At 31.1% G+C, this 19072-nt stretch overlaps 2 protein-coding genes across 5 annotated transcripts; both read right to left on the minus strand.

The window, feature by feature from the left end:
- Window positions 1-2436: 2436 nt before the first annotated feature.
- Window positions 2437-7568, minus strand: LOC110664703 (fatty-acid-binding protein 2). Of its 2 annotated transcripts, XM_021824468.2 has the most exons (11): window positions 7396-7561; window positions 6299-6924; window positions 5965-6187; window positions 5350-5425; window positions 5158-5260; window positions 4423-4491; window positions 3788-3824; window positions 3605-3679; window positions 3451-3502; window positions 3183-3227; window positions 2437-3025 (listed from the first exon to the last, which is right to left on the minus strand). In XM_021824468.2, the coding sequence occupies exons 2-11, from the start codon at window positions 6814-6816 to the stop codon at window positions 2919-2921; spliced, it is 1305 nt and encodes a 434-aa protein (XP_021680160.1). In that variant the 5' UTR covers window positions 6817-6924; window positions 7396-7561; the 3' UTR covers window positions 2437-2918. The 2 variants fall into 2 exon arrangements, 1 of the variants encoding a protein (XP_021680160.1); XR_009148320.1 differs by lacking the exon at window positions 2437-3025 and having other exon boundaries at window positions 3197-3227; window positions 3788-3840; window positions 7396-7568.
- Window positions 7569-10936: 3368 nt separating this feature from the next.
- LOC110664702 (guanine nucleotide-binding protein alpha-1 subunit) lies at window positions 10937-17305 on the minus strand. 3 transcript variants are annotated; one of them, XM_021824465.2, is made up of 14 exons: window positions 16953-17303; window positions 15727-15921; window positions 15520-15592; window positions 14794-14831; window positions 14623-14712; window positions 14403-14480; window positions 14064-14171; window positions 13798-13899; window positions 13104-13159; window positions 12778-12912; window positions 12170-12263; window positions 11970-12029; window positions 11805-11884; window positions 10937-11416 (listed from the first exon to the last, which is right to left on the minus strand). In XM_021824465.2, the coding sequence occupies exons 2-14, from the start codon at window positions 15811-15813 to the stop codon at window positions 11239-11241; spliced, it is 1179 nt and encodes a 392-aa protein (XP_021680157.1). In that variant the 5' UTR covers window positions 15814-15921; window positions 16953-17303; the 3' UTR covers window positions 10937-11238. The 3 variants fall into 3 exon arrangements, with proteins under 3 accessions (XP_021680157.1, XP_021680158.1, XP_021680159.1); XM_021824466.2 differs by lacking the exon at window positions 16953-17303 and adding an exon at window positions 16826-16941; XM_021824467.2 differs by lacking the exon at window positions 10937-11416 and adding an exon at window positions 11433-11594 and having other exon boundaries at window positions 16953-17305.
- Between the last annotated feature and the right edge of the window lie 1767 nt (window positions 17306-19072).

Genomic DNA, 19072 nt, shown 5'->3' on the forward strand with positions numbered 1-19072 from the left:
ACATGCTTAATGAAGGGCCCCATTAAGTTATGTTCTTAATCCTTGGTTGAAGCACCGAAAGGAGAAAACCAAGTGATATTTAATCAAGAAATTGGACTTAATTAACTTAGATCTAGAAATAGACTAAGGGTTAAGAGGGTTTTAATAGATTGATTAAAGAACCTAATGCATGTCTTGGTTAATTTTAACTCTATGAAAATAGGATTAAGTTAATTAAGGCACTCTTTGTCTCACTCGAAAGAGTTTTCAAAGGATTTTAGAATTAATCTCCTTTAAACCCATAAATTTTATGGATTGGGCTAGCTAGGGAAAATCCCAAAATGACTTAAATATGAACCCTCAACTCCAGAATCGTCTTTCATCAATTATTGCTTGGAATTTTATTTTTGAGTGTTTAGTTTAATCTCATTTTATTAATTTTCATTATTATCAATTTCTTTATTTTGCGAATTATTAAATTAGTCATTGTTTGAATTTAGTTTTGCATTTTCATACCTTATGCTTCAAATTCATAAATTTCTTTTATTAATTTGATTAAAATATAATTTTAACATATTTTATTTTACATCCAAAATTCAATCATTAACACAACTCCTCGTGGGAACGATATCTTTTTCTATACTACTTGAACGACCCGTTCACTTGCGGTTGGGACACATGAAGAATTCACCTAAAGAAAATGGCTGGTGCTCATGCAAATTCAAGTGTTTAATCTAGATATATATTTTATCATTTGACAAACACTTGTCTAGAAATATGCAAGAAAAGCTGAAGGAATCATTAGATTCATTTTCATTACAGGGCTTTTGGGAAAAGATGGTCTAAAATTTCCAAGTGTAAAAATATAATTCAAAAGCAATCATCTGGGAGTAAAGAGGCATCTCTAAACTCTTACAGTATATATTTAGGTGGAGTGGGAAAAGATTTTATAAAATAATCAAAGATAATGAAAGTTAAGATAGATTTTAAATTTTAATTTTTAAAATAATTCAATTTTAATTTTACTTTAGAAAGATCATTTTAATTGTAATGACGGGTTAAAAAAGAATAAAATTATCCTTTTTATTTTTTTTTTCTCCCAAAAATATTATTACCATTTTATTCTTTTCATTCTCTTACTTTTATATTCAAATTAATAATCATTTATTAAAAAAATTATTTTATTTATTCATACAATTATTAATTATATATAATTGATTATATCTTATTATTTATTTATTAATTATTATTATCAAATAAAATATATACAATTATTTTATTTGGTGGTGGGTAACTGAGATATTATAATAAAATATTATTTCAAATGTCATGATGATAATGATAATTTAAAAAGAAAATAGAGAAGAAAAATTTAGATCCTTTCCCGTCAGTTACATTAACGTTCTCATTTCCAGCCTTCTTCATCGTTATCTGCATATTTTTCGGTGAGCATCCCCACTCCAATAGATAGTAAAGCGTTCTGACGACTTTTTCAATTCATCGTTAACATATTTGAGTTCTGAAACTGTATCTGCATGTTTTGCTTTAGCAATCTCAAGTTGTGCCTTTGCTACAATGCTAATCTCACCAGTAATCCCTTGTTTCAATTTTTTTATCCTTAGCTTGATGCTCTTCAGCCTATATTCTTTTCCGATTAGAATTCGGGTGACCTTTTGTCTCTCAAATCTCCTCCATTTGACTGCCAAATGGCAAGTTGTTAGTGTTGCTGTGTTCACTGGGAGGTAGGAAGGACTTGGAAAGCGGGTCTTGGTGGTTTTGGTGGCGTCGGCGAGGGCTGGGAAGACTATTATGTAAGTTTGCAATTTTTAATAATTCAAAGTTACTATTTTATCCTAAAATCATTTAATTGATGACGATTATTTAATTTATTGATAAACTTGTAATTCAAATTTAATTGTTTGATTTAAATTATATTTTAGAATTTTTTAAAAAAATTAAAGATGACAAGTAAATTAATTGACACTTAATTAAATTATTTAGTTCAAATAAAATTTAGAAAATAATATTCTAAAAATAAAATTATTCATTGATAAACTCAATTAAAGTTTAATAAAATTTACATTAATAATAAAAATAATAAATAGAAATATAAATTAATGCATAATATTATTAATAAATTTAATAAATATTAATTTTATTAAAAATAAAGTAATTTAGTGATAATTAATTATTAATTTAATCACATTTATGAAAGAAAAAACAGAATGAGCAAAATAATAATTTTTTTAGTCATAAATTAGTAATTATATATATGTGTGTGTGTTGTACCGTTAATATGCTGTTGCATGTTTAGAGTATTTTTTAACATAAAATTAAAGTAAAAAAAGTTTATTATAACAAATTGAATTCATGCCATTAACCAGACTCTTAGCGCTATTCTGACGCGAAAACCCAGACAAGAAGTCTTCCTTACACAGCCGCGACTATTCATAGAGCTGCTTCCAAACATGACTAATAGCTTTTGCTTAAAAGCTCAGACATAAAATTCGTTGTTTCACATCAATATGGCACCAGTAATATAGCTTTAATTACATTTCCTCTCTATTTGAATAAATGATAATCATTAATCATAATGATGTAATTGGGGACACCCATCCAAGCTGGAAATCCCCATACATGTAACAAAGAATCACAAGCAGTTTTTTGTTTCTTTTTTTCCTTTTCCTCCACCCTTTTTGGAGTGTCAAATTTCCATAAACTATACCTATGCCTAAGCACATCAAAAGGCTCCAGCAATTCATTGATTTCCAGGATGTGCTCCTCCAGGAAACAAATTTCACATAGCTGAGCCACGACCAGATCTTCAAGTGTATCATCAACGAACCGTTACCACGCAGTCATATGGCAGGCCACCCAGAAGTATATTGCATCATTAACCAATTGCTCATTTAAAAACCGAGACAATGGAAATGTTACAGTTAATTGGGTAAGCACCTCCTGATAATACTGCCTACATTATTGCCAATCTCTTCCTTTGTTTGCTCTGACACGGGGATATCTCCAATATACATGTCAAAGAAAGCCCCTGCAAAGTGAAAATGGTAGTCAGAATCTTACCTCCCCAACCCAAGACAATCTCTTTCTCTCTCTCTCTCTCTCTCTCTCTCTCTCTCTCTCTCTCACACACAAAAGTGCACATGCGTCCGCAACACAGAAAATACTAAAATGGAGAAATCACTTACTACATAATTCCTTGCTATGGACTGCTCCAATCTTCTGACCTCCAACTGCAGGAATAAAATCACCAAAATTGAATATAAATTTGGTCGCATACAAATTAAATGTCATCGCTCATATTTCTCAATCTAGATGGGTTCTAGATAAAACCATAGCTTACGGTTTATACAACAGAAATAATAGAAAAGGCTTTCTTGCTTTATATTAAAATAGAAGACCTCAATGCCCTTTCATATTGCAGGCATGGCTATAACTTCAAATAGAGGAACTTACTTTCAGTTATTAGTTGCCCATCAGCTGTCCGACGAAAATCAACAGTTGTTCCCTGCATAAATTCCATTTAAAGTTGAAGTGACTCTGTGAACATTGACATAAAAAGAGAAGATGAGGCATTAAACATTATATTATTAAAAACCAAAAGAATTACCGAAGGTAGTGGAATATCTTTTGTGAAGAATGAACCAAATGCTCTCACACAACTGTAATCAGTGTCAGGGTTTGTCTATAATAAATCAATAAGAGTAAGAATATTACAAGCCAATTTTTTTCCTTCCATTTCAAGATAATAGGAATAAACCAAAAAAAAAATTTTACCAGTCAAATAATTTACCTTCAGTAAACGGGCTCGAAGTGATTTCTCGAAAGCACTGCACACACATAAAACTAAACACTTGAATAGCTGTTGAAGCTTATTTCTCAGCATCAATAATCAGAACCTAAGCATCTATGACTTGGAATGAGCAGTTTATAGCTCCGCGCCTCTGCCATGCAGAGGCAAACCTACTGAAGATCTATGTGGTTGGACATGTAAATAATTTAACATAAAGATACAATTAAGCTAGAATTCAACTCATGTAGTCTTCAGAACCTGAACTGAGACCCAACCTATTTTATTAGTGGCCCAAAAGACCATTCGGATAAAGGAATGCTTTGAAAGTGAAGCAAATAAGACAGCTAAAAGGAAGACGGTCCTGTTATCAGATCAGAAAAGTAAGCCAGCAGATGTTAAGGCTCACATTTTCAATCTCCCCAAGTGAACCCTAAAATACCTTCAGAACTGAACTACTAAAATATGATATATGGATGGCAAAGATCTTAAGCTTAAGATAGTTCATTTTTTTTTCCCCAAATTGTAGTATTGTACTTACTGAGAATGTCCAGCTCACTCCAAGGGAGTTGCTGCAATCAGACACCAAAATCCACTTTTTTTTTTAAAAGTATATATGTGAACAACATTTGACTTACTTTTTCACTGTATTGATATTCATCCCACTGCAGTTAATGACAAGCCGAACAGTCATGCCAATATCCTCCCTGCATCACCCCCATAAAAACTTTAATAAGAACAGTAAGAGGGCAATCATAAAAAAATGCACTGATTTTGAGTTGCATATCTATGGAAACGGAGGTCCAAAAATATGTTCGTGAGTAGCTAATCATATGCGAGGTATTACTTAGGACCACTCAATAATAGACTAGGACAAAGGCATCTACCAAGAGATGAGTAACATATTTGCAAAGTATTTCTACACTGATGTAATTTTTTAATGCTCCCTCAGTTCTAATTTGCTAGTCCATCCTAGAAAACCAACATCCTAAGCTCATACCATTTAGGGCATAGACAACACTAAAGAAGCAGCAGTGCATGAAATTCAAACAGACGCTGTAAATGAACTTTTCAAAGCAGACAAATTTTTGCAGTAATAAATGGACAAATAATATGGGATGAAGATCGGAGACAGCAATTAACAAGAATTGTACAGAAATATTCACTGTTCTGGTTTGTTGTCCTGAAACATTCACTCTTCTTGGTTCATATATAAGCTAAAGAAGATACACACACACACACATATATATAAACAAGGGGTGGAGGGTTGGGGGCCCGGGGAGGGAGGGGGAGGGGGATGGGGTGGGGTGGGGTGGGGTGGGGTGGTTAAAGAATTATAAACAAAATGTTGAGCAGAACCACTGTTCACATACCTCAGAAGATCCTCATAGAAGCTGCGGCATTTATGTAATTCATCAGAAGGAACAAAAGCATACTTTGGACCCAATTTCTCACAGACAGAGTTAGGATGGACATCTAGATGATACAAGAATTAAGAGTTACTGACTAAATACATGCAATAAGTTGAACCAAAAAGAAATTGTGAAATGATCAAATAATCTTACAAAAACCAAATGCATAAATCTTCAGTGACTTTATTTTGATTACTTTCATAGTTCTGGACCCAGTTCCAACCAGTACCTGAAAAAGCATGCAGAAGTTGTTCATAGTAAAGGCTCAGGAGTTAGAAATGCTCTACAAGAAATATGCATGTCAAAAATGGAGATGAATGCCATTTATAAAGACCTCGTGCTAAGAAGTTTGCAAATGAAGCCAAACCATGGAAATCATAGTAATCAAACAAGAGCACTGACCAAGTAAGGATATCCTGATGAAGTACCAATCAGAAAATAAATAACTTATTCAAGCAAATCATACTTGGCGCTAACCAGCCCCTATAGCTGACAGCAAAACAAACTAAGGTTTATGAAGGGCTTAATTTACACACCTAGCCTACAATTCAAGAAGGGTTTCCTTTTAAAAAGGGTGCAGTGATTTTCAGAAGGTTTATGGGTCACCAAATCCATCAATTTGTCAGAAAGTACATCAAATCAAGAAATTGCATTTATAAGAAAGCAATGAACAAATAGAAGAGCTCAAGGTAGGGAGTACGGATGGAGCATTGTTATTGAAGATGAGAAAACTAGGTACCAAGGCAACAATGGAAATTTGATATTTACCTCTGAAGCTAAACTAGATTTTTGCTTTTCAGCTAAAATGTTGTCCAAAATCACAGGAAACTCAATGCCAGTTCTAGGCTCAACAGCATGACTTGTCCAATTTAAGTCATTAAATGAGAAGCCTAAACATCCATGTGGCCCAACTTCACAGGGCCTTTGATCTATGGATCCATGCGCTTGTACATCACCATTCTCCAATGGAACAGCGAACACCTTTGAAGCTCTGATCACCATAAATAGCAAGCAAGTTTTGGATAGTAAGATCACTTCATAAACTATAACAATGCCTAAGTTCACATTAATGAATAAATTAACTAAATATCAAATAACTCACAAGTTTTCAAATGGTGGAACCAAAGCAGCAGCTAATGAGAGCACTGGGAATGATTGAAGTCTTTCAGCTTCTCTGCAGAGCAGCCTCATCATGAAACTCGAAATCTTACCAAAAACCACAGGAGAGGAAGATTCTCCCTTTGATCTAAAGCCGAAGCGAAAACCAGTAAGATTTCGTTTAGTGGATGTAATGTGCTTAACTTGGGTAAGAGACTGACTGCTTCCAGGCCTTGGTCCCTGTTGATTGCCTGATATTTGTTGTGTCAAATTTGAACTGGATGTACTCGTGAACCAAAAAAGTAAAGCACCAGCAAGCTTTGACATGCAGTTAAGAGCTTCTTGAAAAGCCATGCTTCCAGGAATGTATAAGAATCTAGATTGGTGTAGAGAATTGTCCACAAATGAATTCAACTGGGAAAAAGTATGACCCAAGAGACTTTGTGATAAAAGGGGTTCTATAGGGAAGATGTATGGACATCCATCATCTGGATTCATGAAAATCAACCAATTGTTCCCCATGATTTCTTTTCTATTTCCTTTTTTTTCCCCGTATCCAAAGCTAAGGCCAATTTCAGGAGCCTCAAAATTTTATAGCCACAAAAAAACAGTGCAACAAATACACAATACCTGCATGAAAATACATATAATATGAATTCATTACTGGAGGTAGTTTCAAGATCAGATTAACTTGGTCTACAACAGCAGATTTCTAAACACAGATGCTATATTGTTAGTTCTAATCCTTCAAAGACTAGTTACAAAAGTATAATATGCATGCAATATTAAAGGGAATCACATTTCAACAAAATATTCAATTAATAGGATAAAAAAATTAATTCTATTATTGAATTGGTTCCATAAAAATGGGAAGCCAGAGAATTATATTATAGACTTGAAATTGAGGCCCAGAACCAACTTCCAAGGTTCCAATTGCATTGAACAAGCTCAATGCGATCCCAATACTAAAGACTGAACAATCAAAAGATCATGCAAGCTAATCTTCCCAGAACCACAATATAGTATAACAATTTGCAATAATTTTTAACAGAGAAAGCATTCTAGCTTTAGATCATACCAATAGATGAATAAAAAGCGTACCTGAGGAGAAATTGAATCGCGAAATGGAGAAACGAAGGTTAGGGCTAGAGATTTTGTTGTCCTTGTGAGGTTGAAAAAGGAATATTCGTGGTTTCAGAAATGTGAAAAAGTCACGGCCAAAAAGCTTAAAGGCTCCTTGGCCTTTTGGTGAAAGCGTTCGGGTCACGCCCTTTGGATGGCGGGGAAGAGAGATATTTTTTTGCATTGACAGTTATGCCCTTCGTGGGGTATCCCAGTTACGTTTGATTTCCTTATTTTTCATTTGGAATTTGTAAAGACAAGACAATGACTACTTTCACATAGCCTTTTGTCGCGGAGAAATGAATTTCCTTTTAACTGCCCATTTCCTAAACTACCCTCTGAATTTTGAGAGGCTTTACAGCTCAATGGCTATTTTTTTATATTATTTAATTATTTAATTTAAAATCATTTTTAAAAAGCAAAATATTCAATTCAGAACTTATATTTATTAAAAAATTTTAATTTAATTTATTTTTTACTTTTTATCTAAATTACATTTAATTTAACTTAAAAATTAAAATTTATGAACTAAATTTTTTAATTTGAATAAAAAATAAAAAAATTTAATTTCTTAATTTTGATATTAAATTTATTATTTTTTTTATTTAAATTTAAAAATTAAAAAGCTTAATTTTTAGATTTCTTGATTTTTGAGTAAGTTTAAATTGGACAACAAAAAAATAATTAAATATATTTTATGTATTATATTTATAAAAATATTTATAAAATTAAATAATTATATATAATATTTAGGGGGTGTTTGGTTTACCTGTTGGGTTCAGCTGATAGCTGATGGACACCCAAATAGATAAATTGTGGTGTTTGGCAAGCTTAAAAAAATAAAGCTGATAGCTGATGGGCAATTGATATGATACACATCAGTTTGTATCATTCTATTTTTAGAAATTTCGATAAATGATCTGATTTTATTTTTTATTTTGATCATATTATCCTTTTTTATTTAACTTGAAAATTAATATTATTAATATTTTTATTTTTTTATTTATAATTTTAATATTTTAATTAATGTATTTCAACTTTGTTAAAATATTTTTTATTAATAACATAAAATATAAAATATTTATTTATAACTAAAAACTTAAAATTAATTATAAATTTTTTTATTAACAATAATAATTATTTTATTTTTTATCTATATTTTTAAAATTATTTAATTATCTTAAAAAATAATTATTTTCTTATTTTAATAATAAAATAAATAATATAATATAAAAGATTAATAATTATATATTTATTTAAATAATATAATATATTAATTTAATAATTATATATTTAATTTAATAATAAAATAAATAATATAATATAATAAATTTATAATTTTATAGTTATTTAAATAATAAAATAAATTATATGATATATATCCTTATTAGTCATTTCACATATTAACAATAACAATTAAATATAATTTTATCAAATATTTAATATAAAATAATTATAAATTATCAATTATTAATTAACAATAACAGTTATCAATTATATTTAACGATTAATTTAAATAAGCCCGAATAGAGGCTAAAGGATCGATCATACTACGTCTTTGGGTTTGAATCTCAATCTGGAGACCGGCGAACGATGTTTGTCGCGTGATGCGCCTAACCCCATTGGAAGTATGCACCCAATCGATAGGCAACAAACCCTAAATTGGAAGATTTCGCCTACCCAAATGAATTATGAACACGTTCATTGTCGTCCCATGTGATTTTCGACATCCATTAATTCATTCTAACCATCACCGACCATAACTTGAAATTATCAAGTTAGTTTGGACATTAAATGGTCCTAGAAGGATCTTTCCAACGAGGAGGTTGACAACTTGTTTTTTAACATGTTAGGTTTATTTAAAATTCCGTTATAACTGTTACTAAAAATATTTTTTAAATATATTAATTAAATAATATTAATTAAAAAATAATGTAAAAGTAGATTTGATATATTTTAATATATTAATTAAAAAATATTAAAAGTAGTCCCTATATTTTTACAATCTATCTATTTAATCCTTGACATTTAAATAAAAGCTGGGTCTCCTTAAGTTTTTCTTTTTAACTTTTAAGCTCAATTTATAAATTCAAAAATTGTTATAAATAATTAGGTTAGTTTTATTAAATAAGTTGATTTAACTAATTTATAAATTAAGATAAATATCTTATAAATAAGATAAAGTGTGTGTTTTAACTTGTGTTACTCTCTTATTTTCTTTCTCTCTTTTCTACTTATCAAAATAGGGTATAATTCTCTCAATAAACTATAATTCAATTTCAGAAAGAAATTTAATTAAGCCCTTATATTTTCAATTGATTGTCAAATAAAGACTATACTTTTTAATTAAAGTCAAATAAAATTAATTTTTTATTAAAAAATTGAAATATTATTTTTTCTATTTTTTATAGAAAATATTAATTTTATATTTAATTTTTAAAATAATTATCGTTTGTTCATATTCTTTTCAAAATTTTATTTTTATTTTATTTTAATGAAAAATAATAATTATTAGTATTTAAATTAAAAAAAATAATATTTTATTATTTAAAAAATATTTTATTAAGTAATAATTTATTTTACCATAAAACTTAATTACGAGCTTATTAACTAAGAATACAAATATTTGATCTTTTTTCCATTTAGTTTCTATTCCACCTTTCTCCTCTCTCCCTCCCATAGATCATCTGCAAAAATCATCCTCTAATCGAATTCGATTAATATTCTAAAAATCCAAACTCGACCCAAATATGATTAAAATTTATTTTTTATTATCTAAACTCATCTCAAACCCGATTGTTATTACTCAAAAAATATTCGAATTTATTTAATTTTATATATTTAATTAATAATCTATTTAAAAAATTATTTTTATTAATAATTTATATTTTAAAAATTTAATAATTTCATAAAATATTTCAATTTATTTTATATAAAATAAAATATATAAAAATTTATAAATATTGTTATAAAAAAATATATTTTTTTATATTTAATTAAATATTTATATAAATGAGTTCGAATAACGAATACCCAACATATAAAATTCGAACTCGACCCGAACCCATCACAGATATTAAATTTTAAACTCAAACCCGTCTCATACCCAATTATATACTACTCAAATCAGCTCTATTAAGATTCGATCGGATCGAATACCCAAAAAAATAACCCGTTACCATCCCTACCCTCATCCTTCGTTCTCTGCAAATTGCCCAAATTACCGTGCACAGACATCTCTCTCAATCTACACAAAGGATAGAAACAACCAACGTTGTCTTAACGTGCTTTGAACGTTCGTTAACAATACTCTCATAGTTAAGAAAGGGCTTGATGTGTCCAAAAATAAATGTTCAAAGGTTGAAAAAAAAAAAAAAAGAAAATCGCAAAGGTCTCAAAAGCGAAAACGCATAAAGTTGAGGGACTTAAAAATAAATTTTCTTTTTTTCCAACGTTAAACGTCAAATTCTGGGTAAGAATAAACATCATGATGATGACCTGTGTTAAGATAGAAAGAATATAAATAAGTTTCCTTTCATATGATATATTCAATCCCCACTCAGGAACAAAACAGAACAGTCAAGTAAACAGATCCTCTGGGAACTTTTTTCTCACGACAAATCAACAGTCAAAGAAAATCATGGGGGAAAAATATTCTCCTTTCCAATTGAGGAAAACCAAATGAACATTCAAAATTTTCAACCTGTGCAAAAATTCTGATGCCAGCAGATGGTGATGGAGGTGTTTCTTCCAACTTTTAATTTTCAAAATATTTCAGTTCTTCAAACTATGAACATTCATTTTGAAGTAAATCCTTCTTGGTCACAATAAGCCAGCTTCGAAGAGATTTCTCCGTCTTAAAGTCTCATCCACAAGCTTGAAAGTTTTCTTCACAAGTTTCTGATCAAGGGCAGTGGTTCTATATATTTTAAACACACGATCCACACGATCAGGGGTTGTGCTTTGAAAATACAACTCTTCAAACTTCTTCTTGACAAATCTGAAAAATAAGATCAACAGAAATGGTCAGTGTGTATGGAATCAAGAACAATTTTGGAAGATTCGAAAAGCATTAATAAGGTAGGGTGAATGGTGGTTTGGTCCTGGCCACTGAGAACAAGCCATCAAATTTTCACCAAATATGTTGACAAGATTCTCCTATCACCTGCATCATCAAGCTGAACAAACTTCCTCAACTCTAGCAAAGTACAGCATGATTGAAGCTTTTAATCAATTACACACCTATTAACTAATTTAAAGACTGGGGGAAAAGGCATGTCAATGGAAGTTGGCAAGAGAAACACTCCGTGTTTCTCATCTATTCAATGAGTTCATAACTTTCTTTTAAAAGGAATTACAGGAATATTTATGTATGTATAAATGCTTACTCGTATGCATGCTCGATCTCTTGTTTTCCTGTTGAAACTGGCTGGTAATCCTTGAACCATTCGCATGCACTCAGTGGCACCTATACAATGTTGAATATCAAAGATCCAAACTAATGCTAATTTGCAAATTACTGAATGAAAATGAACCGTCCTATTAGCTCTTACTTTCAGAACCTTCTTTTCAAATATATCAAATTTGTTGAGAAACAGCATGAAGGATGTTTTCTGCACACAAGAATCCAAAATTACAGAAGTACAGAATTGCAAATATCTGGATTCAGAAGCTTATCATAACAAACGTCATATAAAAGAAAATGAGAAATCTGAAAAAAAAAAAAGAAGAGAGAAATGGCATAAAAGAAAACCTCAAAACATGGCTGCTTCAGGACCCATTCAAAAAGCTCCTTAGTCTCCATCACACGATTCTTGTTTTCATCCTCAAAAAGTGTTTGATCATACCTGATACACAAACTACCAATTCAAGGCCTTTTCCAATTAACATATGATCTTATGTTATAATTGTCAAGTCACATGTTAACAGATAGATGGATATGAGTTGTGCCCACTCCAGTGGAAATGGCACAAACTTAAACAATGGCAGCTGCCGCGAGCCAGTGATGGTAGCCACCCAACTGAACAACTTTCAATGAAATATAGTGACAATTAATGCACTAACTATTTTTTAGCAGTATTTTTTATACTAATAAATAGTATATTCAAATGGAAGTTGAAACCACTTCAATAAAGTCCTTACTGATGGTAAATATTAGTCAAATGCTCTCATCGATGCCGTTTAAAACTTGACGCAAAATAACAATGAAAACTATCCTCATAAGGATAAAAGCTAACACAAGGAAAACAAGTTACAACATCCATGACCAGAGAGAATCAAAATTTTTCCCATTAAAAGGGAAAATTTATCATTAACTAAAATGAGGTTCAATATTCTATGGATGAAAATAGAAGATCTTACTCGCTAATTGCAGCACAAAAAATTACAGCTGTAACTCCTTCAAATAGATGGATCCATTTCCGCCTCTCATTTCTCTGGCCACCAACATCAAAAAGTCTATATACTTCACCGCTTTTCTTGTTCTCTCCAACAGGGCTGTTGAAGTTATAGATACAATGAGTTACTTGAACAATATCAAATTATTTCATTCATAATGATGGATGCACAGGAAACCATATATTCCAGCCAAGTTGTAGTTTATTGGTTTCAAAACAGTACAAGTCAAAAACTGAAAAATCATCAAATTTCAGACAAGGAAAAGTAAACACCAAAAACAATTCATTAACCTGAACTGGATCTCTACAACACCAGTTGTACGAACTCTTGCATATAGAACATCTTCCTGTGATATAAAATATACAAAAGAATTATAAATGTGATGATCTATACTTAAGAAAAAAATTTCAGAGTAAGTTGCCCATAGAAGCCAAAATGCTATAAAATTTATGCTTTAAATATACATGGACTAACTAATGTATTTTTCAAAATAAAGTGACCAATTAGTTAGTTTTGTTAAAATAGAGGCACTAAATAATAATCTTTCCTAAATTTTATTTCACAAGTTTTCTAATATGACAATATATGTTAATAAATAAAAAGGGATAAATAAATTAAAAGATATTAGAATAATAAAGGTTGAAATGATTATGATTTATTAATTTCATATAACTAGGTAATCTGTTGATGGTATTATCAGCTTCCCAAACTAAAAGTTTTAGCTTTTCCCTTACACTAGCAAATCCAATACACCAACAATAAAGTTGGTAAAAACCTTTGAAGTTTATTGTAAATGTTGCATTAAGACAGTCTCCTCCTGATTAACACACATCATTCCATAGCTATTGAGATGCTGTTTGCACAATGTTTCCTCATGTCTATTTTATTGCATATTTAAAACAACGTCCAGTGATGATCAAATTCAGATACAAATTATTGTCATAACGTGCAAGGAATAAGAAAAACAAAAAGAATTCGATATACCTTAGTTGGAATATAATTTGCATCAGACAACCTTTGCAAATTTTCCAGGAAATAATGGGCACAGTCTGGAACTTGAAGCTCATTACCCCGAGCATATGTTTCCTAGAAGTATAGGGTACATTAATACTAAAATTGCTTTATTTAGAAACCACAACTGAAAAGCTTAAATTATCTAATAAGGAAAATAAACATCAAAATCTAAAGAAATAAGAGAGAAGCTAGAGAATCAGCTATCGTATATGTATTTTACATAATAAACCAGCTACCTGAATTGCAGCATCTTTCCATAAAGTTTCAATCTCCTGTGCAAGATCTCTGGTGAGACATGGATAATTTAACCTGCCTCCAATTTCTGACAACTTCTCTCCAATGTCCTGATGTACAACAAAAAATATTGGTTTTAACGGCAAATCCTCTTGAACACAGGACTTCACAAGATTTCTCAAGAAAACAACAAAATCCAGCAAATTTGCCAATAATCTATTCAATCAATTCATGTTACATGAGTCATAACACTGCATTTCTATTAAATTATTGCTAAACAAATCAAAAGAGAGAATCTCAATTGAACCAATGTAATAGACATTGAAATGGTGAATTCAAACCTTATTTTCACTGGATATGACATACTTTGAGGGATCTGTTTCATTTTGAGCCAATTCCTTTGATCCATCGTGCAATATCTGCACACACATTGGCAGTACTTTCAATATAAAATTCACAACTTCTACAATTCAAAATTTTTGCCATAATGGCTGACTCTACATATTCTTTGCATTATGCAAAAAGGGAAATAACCAACACACCCTTTCAAGTATTGCATACTTTTATTGTCTGATAAACATTGGCATGGATGACTGATATGTAGCTCTTCAATTCAGACTCATCAAAACCACTTTGAAACAAAAGTTTTATCTGCAAACAAATCATGCATGAGAAATGCATATAAGTAAATTGTCAGCAATCAAATATGTAATTAAGATTTGCCTTACTTACCTGCTTAAATATTGTGGACTTCCCAGAGTCTCCAGCTCCTTGATCATGAAAGGGTTAAACATAGCATGTTAAAATGGCCCAAAAAGGAAAAAAAAATAGCAAAGATAAAAAGGAAATGGAAAAGGAATTGAAGTATTTGATAGAACTCAAAACAAAGAAAAGAAAGCAGTATATAAGCACTGTAATACAAAATTTCAAATAGGTAGAACTGAAGTTCTAGGAGTAAAGATTCTAAATTTGAATGTGCAGGCTTATGTCCACAATCAAAAGCTTTTTAAGTTGTCATCAAGCATCAGAAAATGGCAACTACGTATTTGTAAGTTAACACATCGACAACAAAGCAAACAAGAAAATAAATGAAGGAAAGCAGGAAAAAATTTAAGAAAATCAATTAACCTTGTATTATCTATATTTGTTGCCCTATAATATGGAAATAAAAAATTAAAAAAAATAAAAAAAAGAAAGAAAAGTTTTCACCAATCCAACCAAGGATGTTAATGTTTCAGTCCTCAGTTAACATTGTATGCTATGCAATAAAAAGCATGTAAAACTGATTGAATTTGTAATTATTGTTCCTCTGAACACATCCGTAGAATCACGCCCAGTGCCCCATTTTGCCCATGCTGTTGTTAACCATTTAAGTTCAAGTCTACAGCCTTGGCAAACTACTAACTTATAGTTGCTAAAAGATTACTGCAATCAGAAGCAAGTTTGAACTGTGAATACCAAGCAGTAGGAGTTTCTGGATATGCTTTTCAGCCTTTGTTTCCTGTTCAATTCGCCTTTCAATTTCAGCAGCCTAGAAATTTCATGCATTAAACGTTAATTTGAGGCCTAAAGCTTATGAGAGAAGACAGAAATAAAGGATAATTATCATTACAGATTAAATTATTCTAGGTTGCTCCTGTAGCACTTAATAGAAGGGCAATTCACCTGTGCACTCTCTTCAGCATCTGCTTCATTGTAACGGCGCTGTTTACTGCAGAGTGAGCCCATATTTTGTATTACAATAGGCAGCATAGACAAGGCAGTGATCAGGCTTGACTAGGTGTCAAAAAATTCTTTGATTCCTTTCTATAAAGATCACTCATTATGTGGTCAACTTAACCTGAACAAGATGCCACAAACCTACAGAAGAGATTAAAGATTAGATACACCTTCCTCAGAAAAAAAAAATTGTTTAAAGCTTAATCACCATTAAAACATGACGATATGTCATGCGAGATTATTCCAGATTGAGTACTAGCAAAATGAAGAACCAATTATGCAAAACAGTAGCAAAACTAATATTTGATGAGTTGTAGCCAACACAAGAAAGCCCTATTTTCTCCTTAAACATTAAGCCTTGTACTTGATTTATTTGTAGCTTGTGGGTGACAAATAGCATGGTTCCACTGAAATGCAAAACCAACTTTGCAGACTGGAAGATTCTGGTAAAATGGTTAGTGACCGGATCAAACATTATAATTTCACATAAAGGTGTATGCTAATTGAGCTTCATTTGATCAAAGTCCATGCATACGAGTTAGACAGTAGAAGCAGGAGCCCAAAATGTACAAGACATTTTTCGCGAATCAAAGTTACACCATCAGCCAAGACACATGTTGTTAAGACAATTAATACGTATATGAATGCCCAGACATGTATCTGCCACTGAAGCCGACAATAAACATACCGTATGTGTTGTGCAAATATATACTGTGTTTCGCCTGAGATACTTTTTGTCCTTCCCCGTTAAATAGCAACATTTAACACAGTCTTTTGGATTAATCAACTAAATTCTTACAATTCCATAAAGCTTTCAATAAAAGCTCCCAAAAAGAATCATTTACTGCTCAATTTGAAGGCACCCACCAGAAAATTTTCGTTTTTAAATAAGTTCGGAAAAAAGAAAATTTGTATATTAAAAAAATTGAAGCAGATTAAGAATTCAATACCCATTAAATTTAAAATCACGAGAGACAAAAAAAAAAAAAAAAAAGGCAATTACAAAACAAACCCAGAAGCGAATCAATTACAAAAAAGCAAAAACCTGTTGATCGGCTACTGTTGGAACTGTAAAAAGATCCCTCAGGAAAATGGAACCCAGAAAAGGGGAAGATCTAGAAAGAGAAAATTAAGCATATGCAAAGCAAAAGAGTGAGCTTGAAGAAAGTTACCTGGTTGGAAAGGAAAGTAGCTTAGGTACTGATTTGGGTGAATAGTTTAGTAGCAATAGCAAAGAGGACAGCAATTGGCTGGTCCTTACGCCGTGGGTGTTGTAAGAAACTAAGAATAGATATGTTATATAAATATATAAAATTAAATAAATAGTCGGGGATCAAGAGGTGGCCAAATCTGGAAGGATGGAAAGAGAAAGAAAAAGCGCCGAAAGCTGCAAGCAAAGCCAATTCTCTCTCTTTGTTGCTTGTACTTCTCTTCCTCCAGTCAAAGTTCAAAAGGAGAGAGAATAAATCATAAATAAATGAAAAATATAAAAGAAAGATGAAATGTAGGCATTGTCGATGGAAATGTGTAGCATTTATTCATAGATATTATTAGAGTGTGTACGTGGGGAAGTCTTTTCTTCGGAAAATACCCGCTTGGATACAACCACGCTCTGTGACTAATTTACCAAGGGGACTCTTACTACACTTCCTTTCTTTCTTTCTTTCTTTGGAATAATTATAATATAATATTTGAATACTTCTATCATTTATTAAGTTAATTTTTATATTTGATAAATTATAATGTTACATTACTGAAATTTGATGCGACCAATTAAACTTGGTGCTACTCTCTCTAGTTTACTAGAAAGAGAAAACTCTCTCAACTCGTCTTTCTCTCTTTGAAGCAAATTCCTTTTTTTCTACTGATCCTCTCGTCTTAATATATAAGTGTAGAATTTTTACATCAAAAAAATTAAGATTAGTGATACATATAAATGGAAATAATTTATAAATTTATTGTCTTAAAATTTTAGATTAAATGTGATGTTAAGTTTATGAGTGTATTTTTTTATTAGACTTATTAAAAGAGGACTCTCAACAAGTGGCATCAAAACTGATGGTTAAGCTCATGAGTATTTCTTTCATAAGGCCCATCAAGAAAGGATTCTCCTCCAGGTACTTTGGGCTCTCCTGGATCTTTAACACCTCCTTTATCCCTTTCATACAAGGGTGGCTTTCTTCTCCCTTATCAAGAGAGTGGGCCTTTTTTCTCCACCTTCAAGCAAACAGTATATAAATAAATCTCATGTGATTTTTATGGCAAATTGATGCTCAAATGGAGAGGTTTCTTCTTTGATCTGTCATTTTTGTTGGGTGTGGCTTGTATGCAAGGTCTAAGGCTTCTTATTGAAGATTCCATATACCCTTGATAGAAGTTTATTAGTATATCTATATTAAGGAAGCTACTATGAGCCTAGGTCTTCCACAAGGAGAGAGTACTCTATTTTTTAGTGTTGTGGAAAGGCATCTTGAGATATTTTTGGTTTTTGACCCCTTTAAGGCCATTGACACCATAAAGTTCTACCTTCCACCTCTCTTCCGCTAATTCATTCATTCATATGTGTTTCTTCTTGAGGCCACTTATGGTTTTGGAAGGTTGGTTTTGGGTGATGAAGGCTTCTGATCTTTGATGGCTTTTCTTCCTCATAAGCCATTTTTCTCCTCTTCCGAATGGCAAATAAAGTTAGACAGCATATAGTTCAACTGGCCTTTTTCCCAGTTTTATGGGCAACGGCTCCGCTATATTCCATTTTGTTCTTTGTTTAGCTCTAAGGTTGTGTTTTCTATAGGCCATGGGCTCTTGCTTGGTTAGGGTTAACATTCGAAGCTTTTTTTATGTGATGTATCCTGGTTTATCAGACTTATATGCTAATGAACTTTTTCGCTTGTGACCTACGATTATACTATTTGATCTTTATTAAAGGATTTACCTTTTGATAAAAAATAAAGTAAACAATTTATTTCTTTATTTTCTTTCACATTTAACCACTAACTATGAATAAAAGTAAAAAATACTCGTATTATTAATAAGAGGTGTGCAAGATTTTTGGGATGCCGAACCGAAGAACTAAAAAAACTATACCAAACTGATAAAAATCACACCAAATCGAATTTATTTTACTGTTATTCAATTATAATTTTTCACCAAAAACCTAAACAAAATCTTATCAAACTCATACTAAACTGAAAATTGAACAAAAAAATTTGATTTTATACATATGTGCTTTATATATATATATTATATATACTTAATCCTTAATTATGTACTTTATACTTAAATATTATGTAAT

The sequence above is a fragment of the Hevea brasiliensis genome, chromosome 4, assembly GCF_030052815.1.
Source record: "Hevea brasiliensis isolate MT/VB/25A 57/8 chromosome 4, ASM3005281v1, whole genome shotgun sequence".
Taxonomy (NCBI): domain Eukaryota; kingdom Viridiplantae; phylum Streptophyta; class Magnoliopsida; order Malpighiales; family Euphorbiaceae; genus Hevea; species Hevea brasiliensis.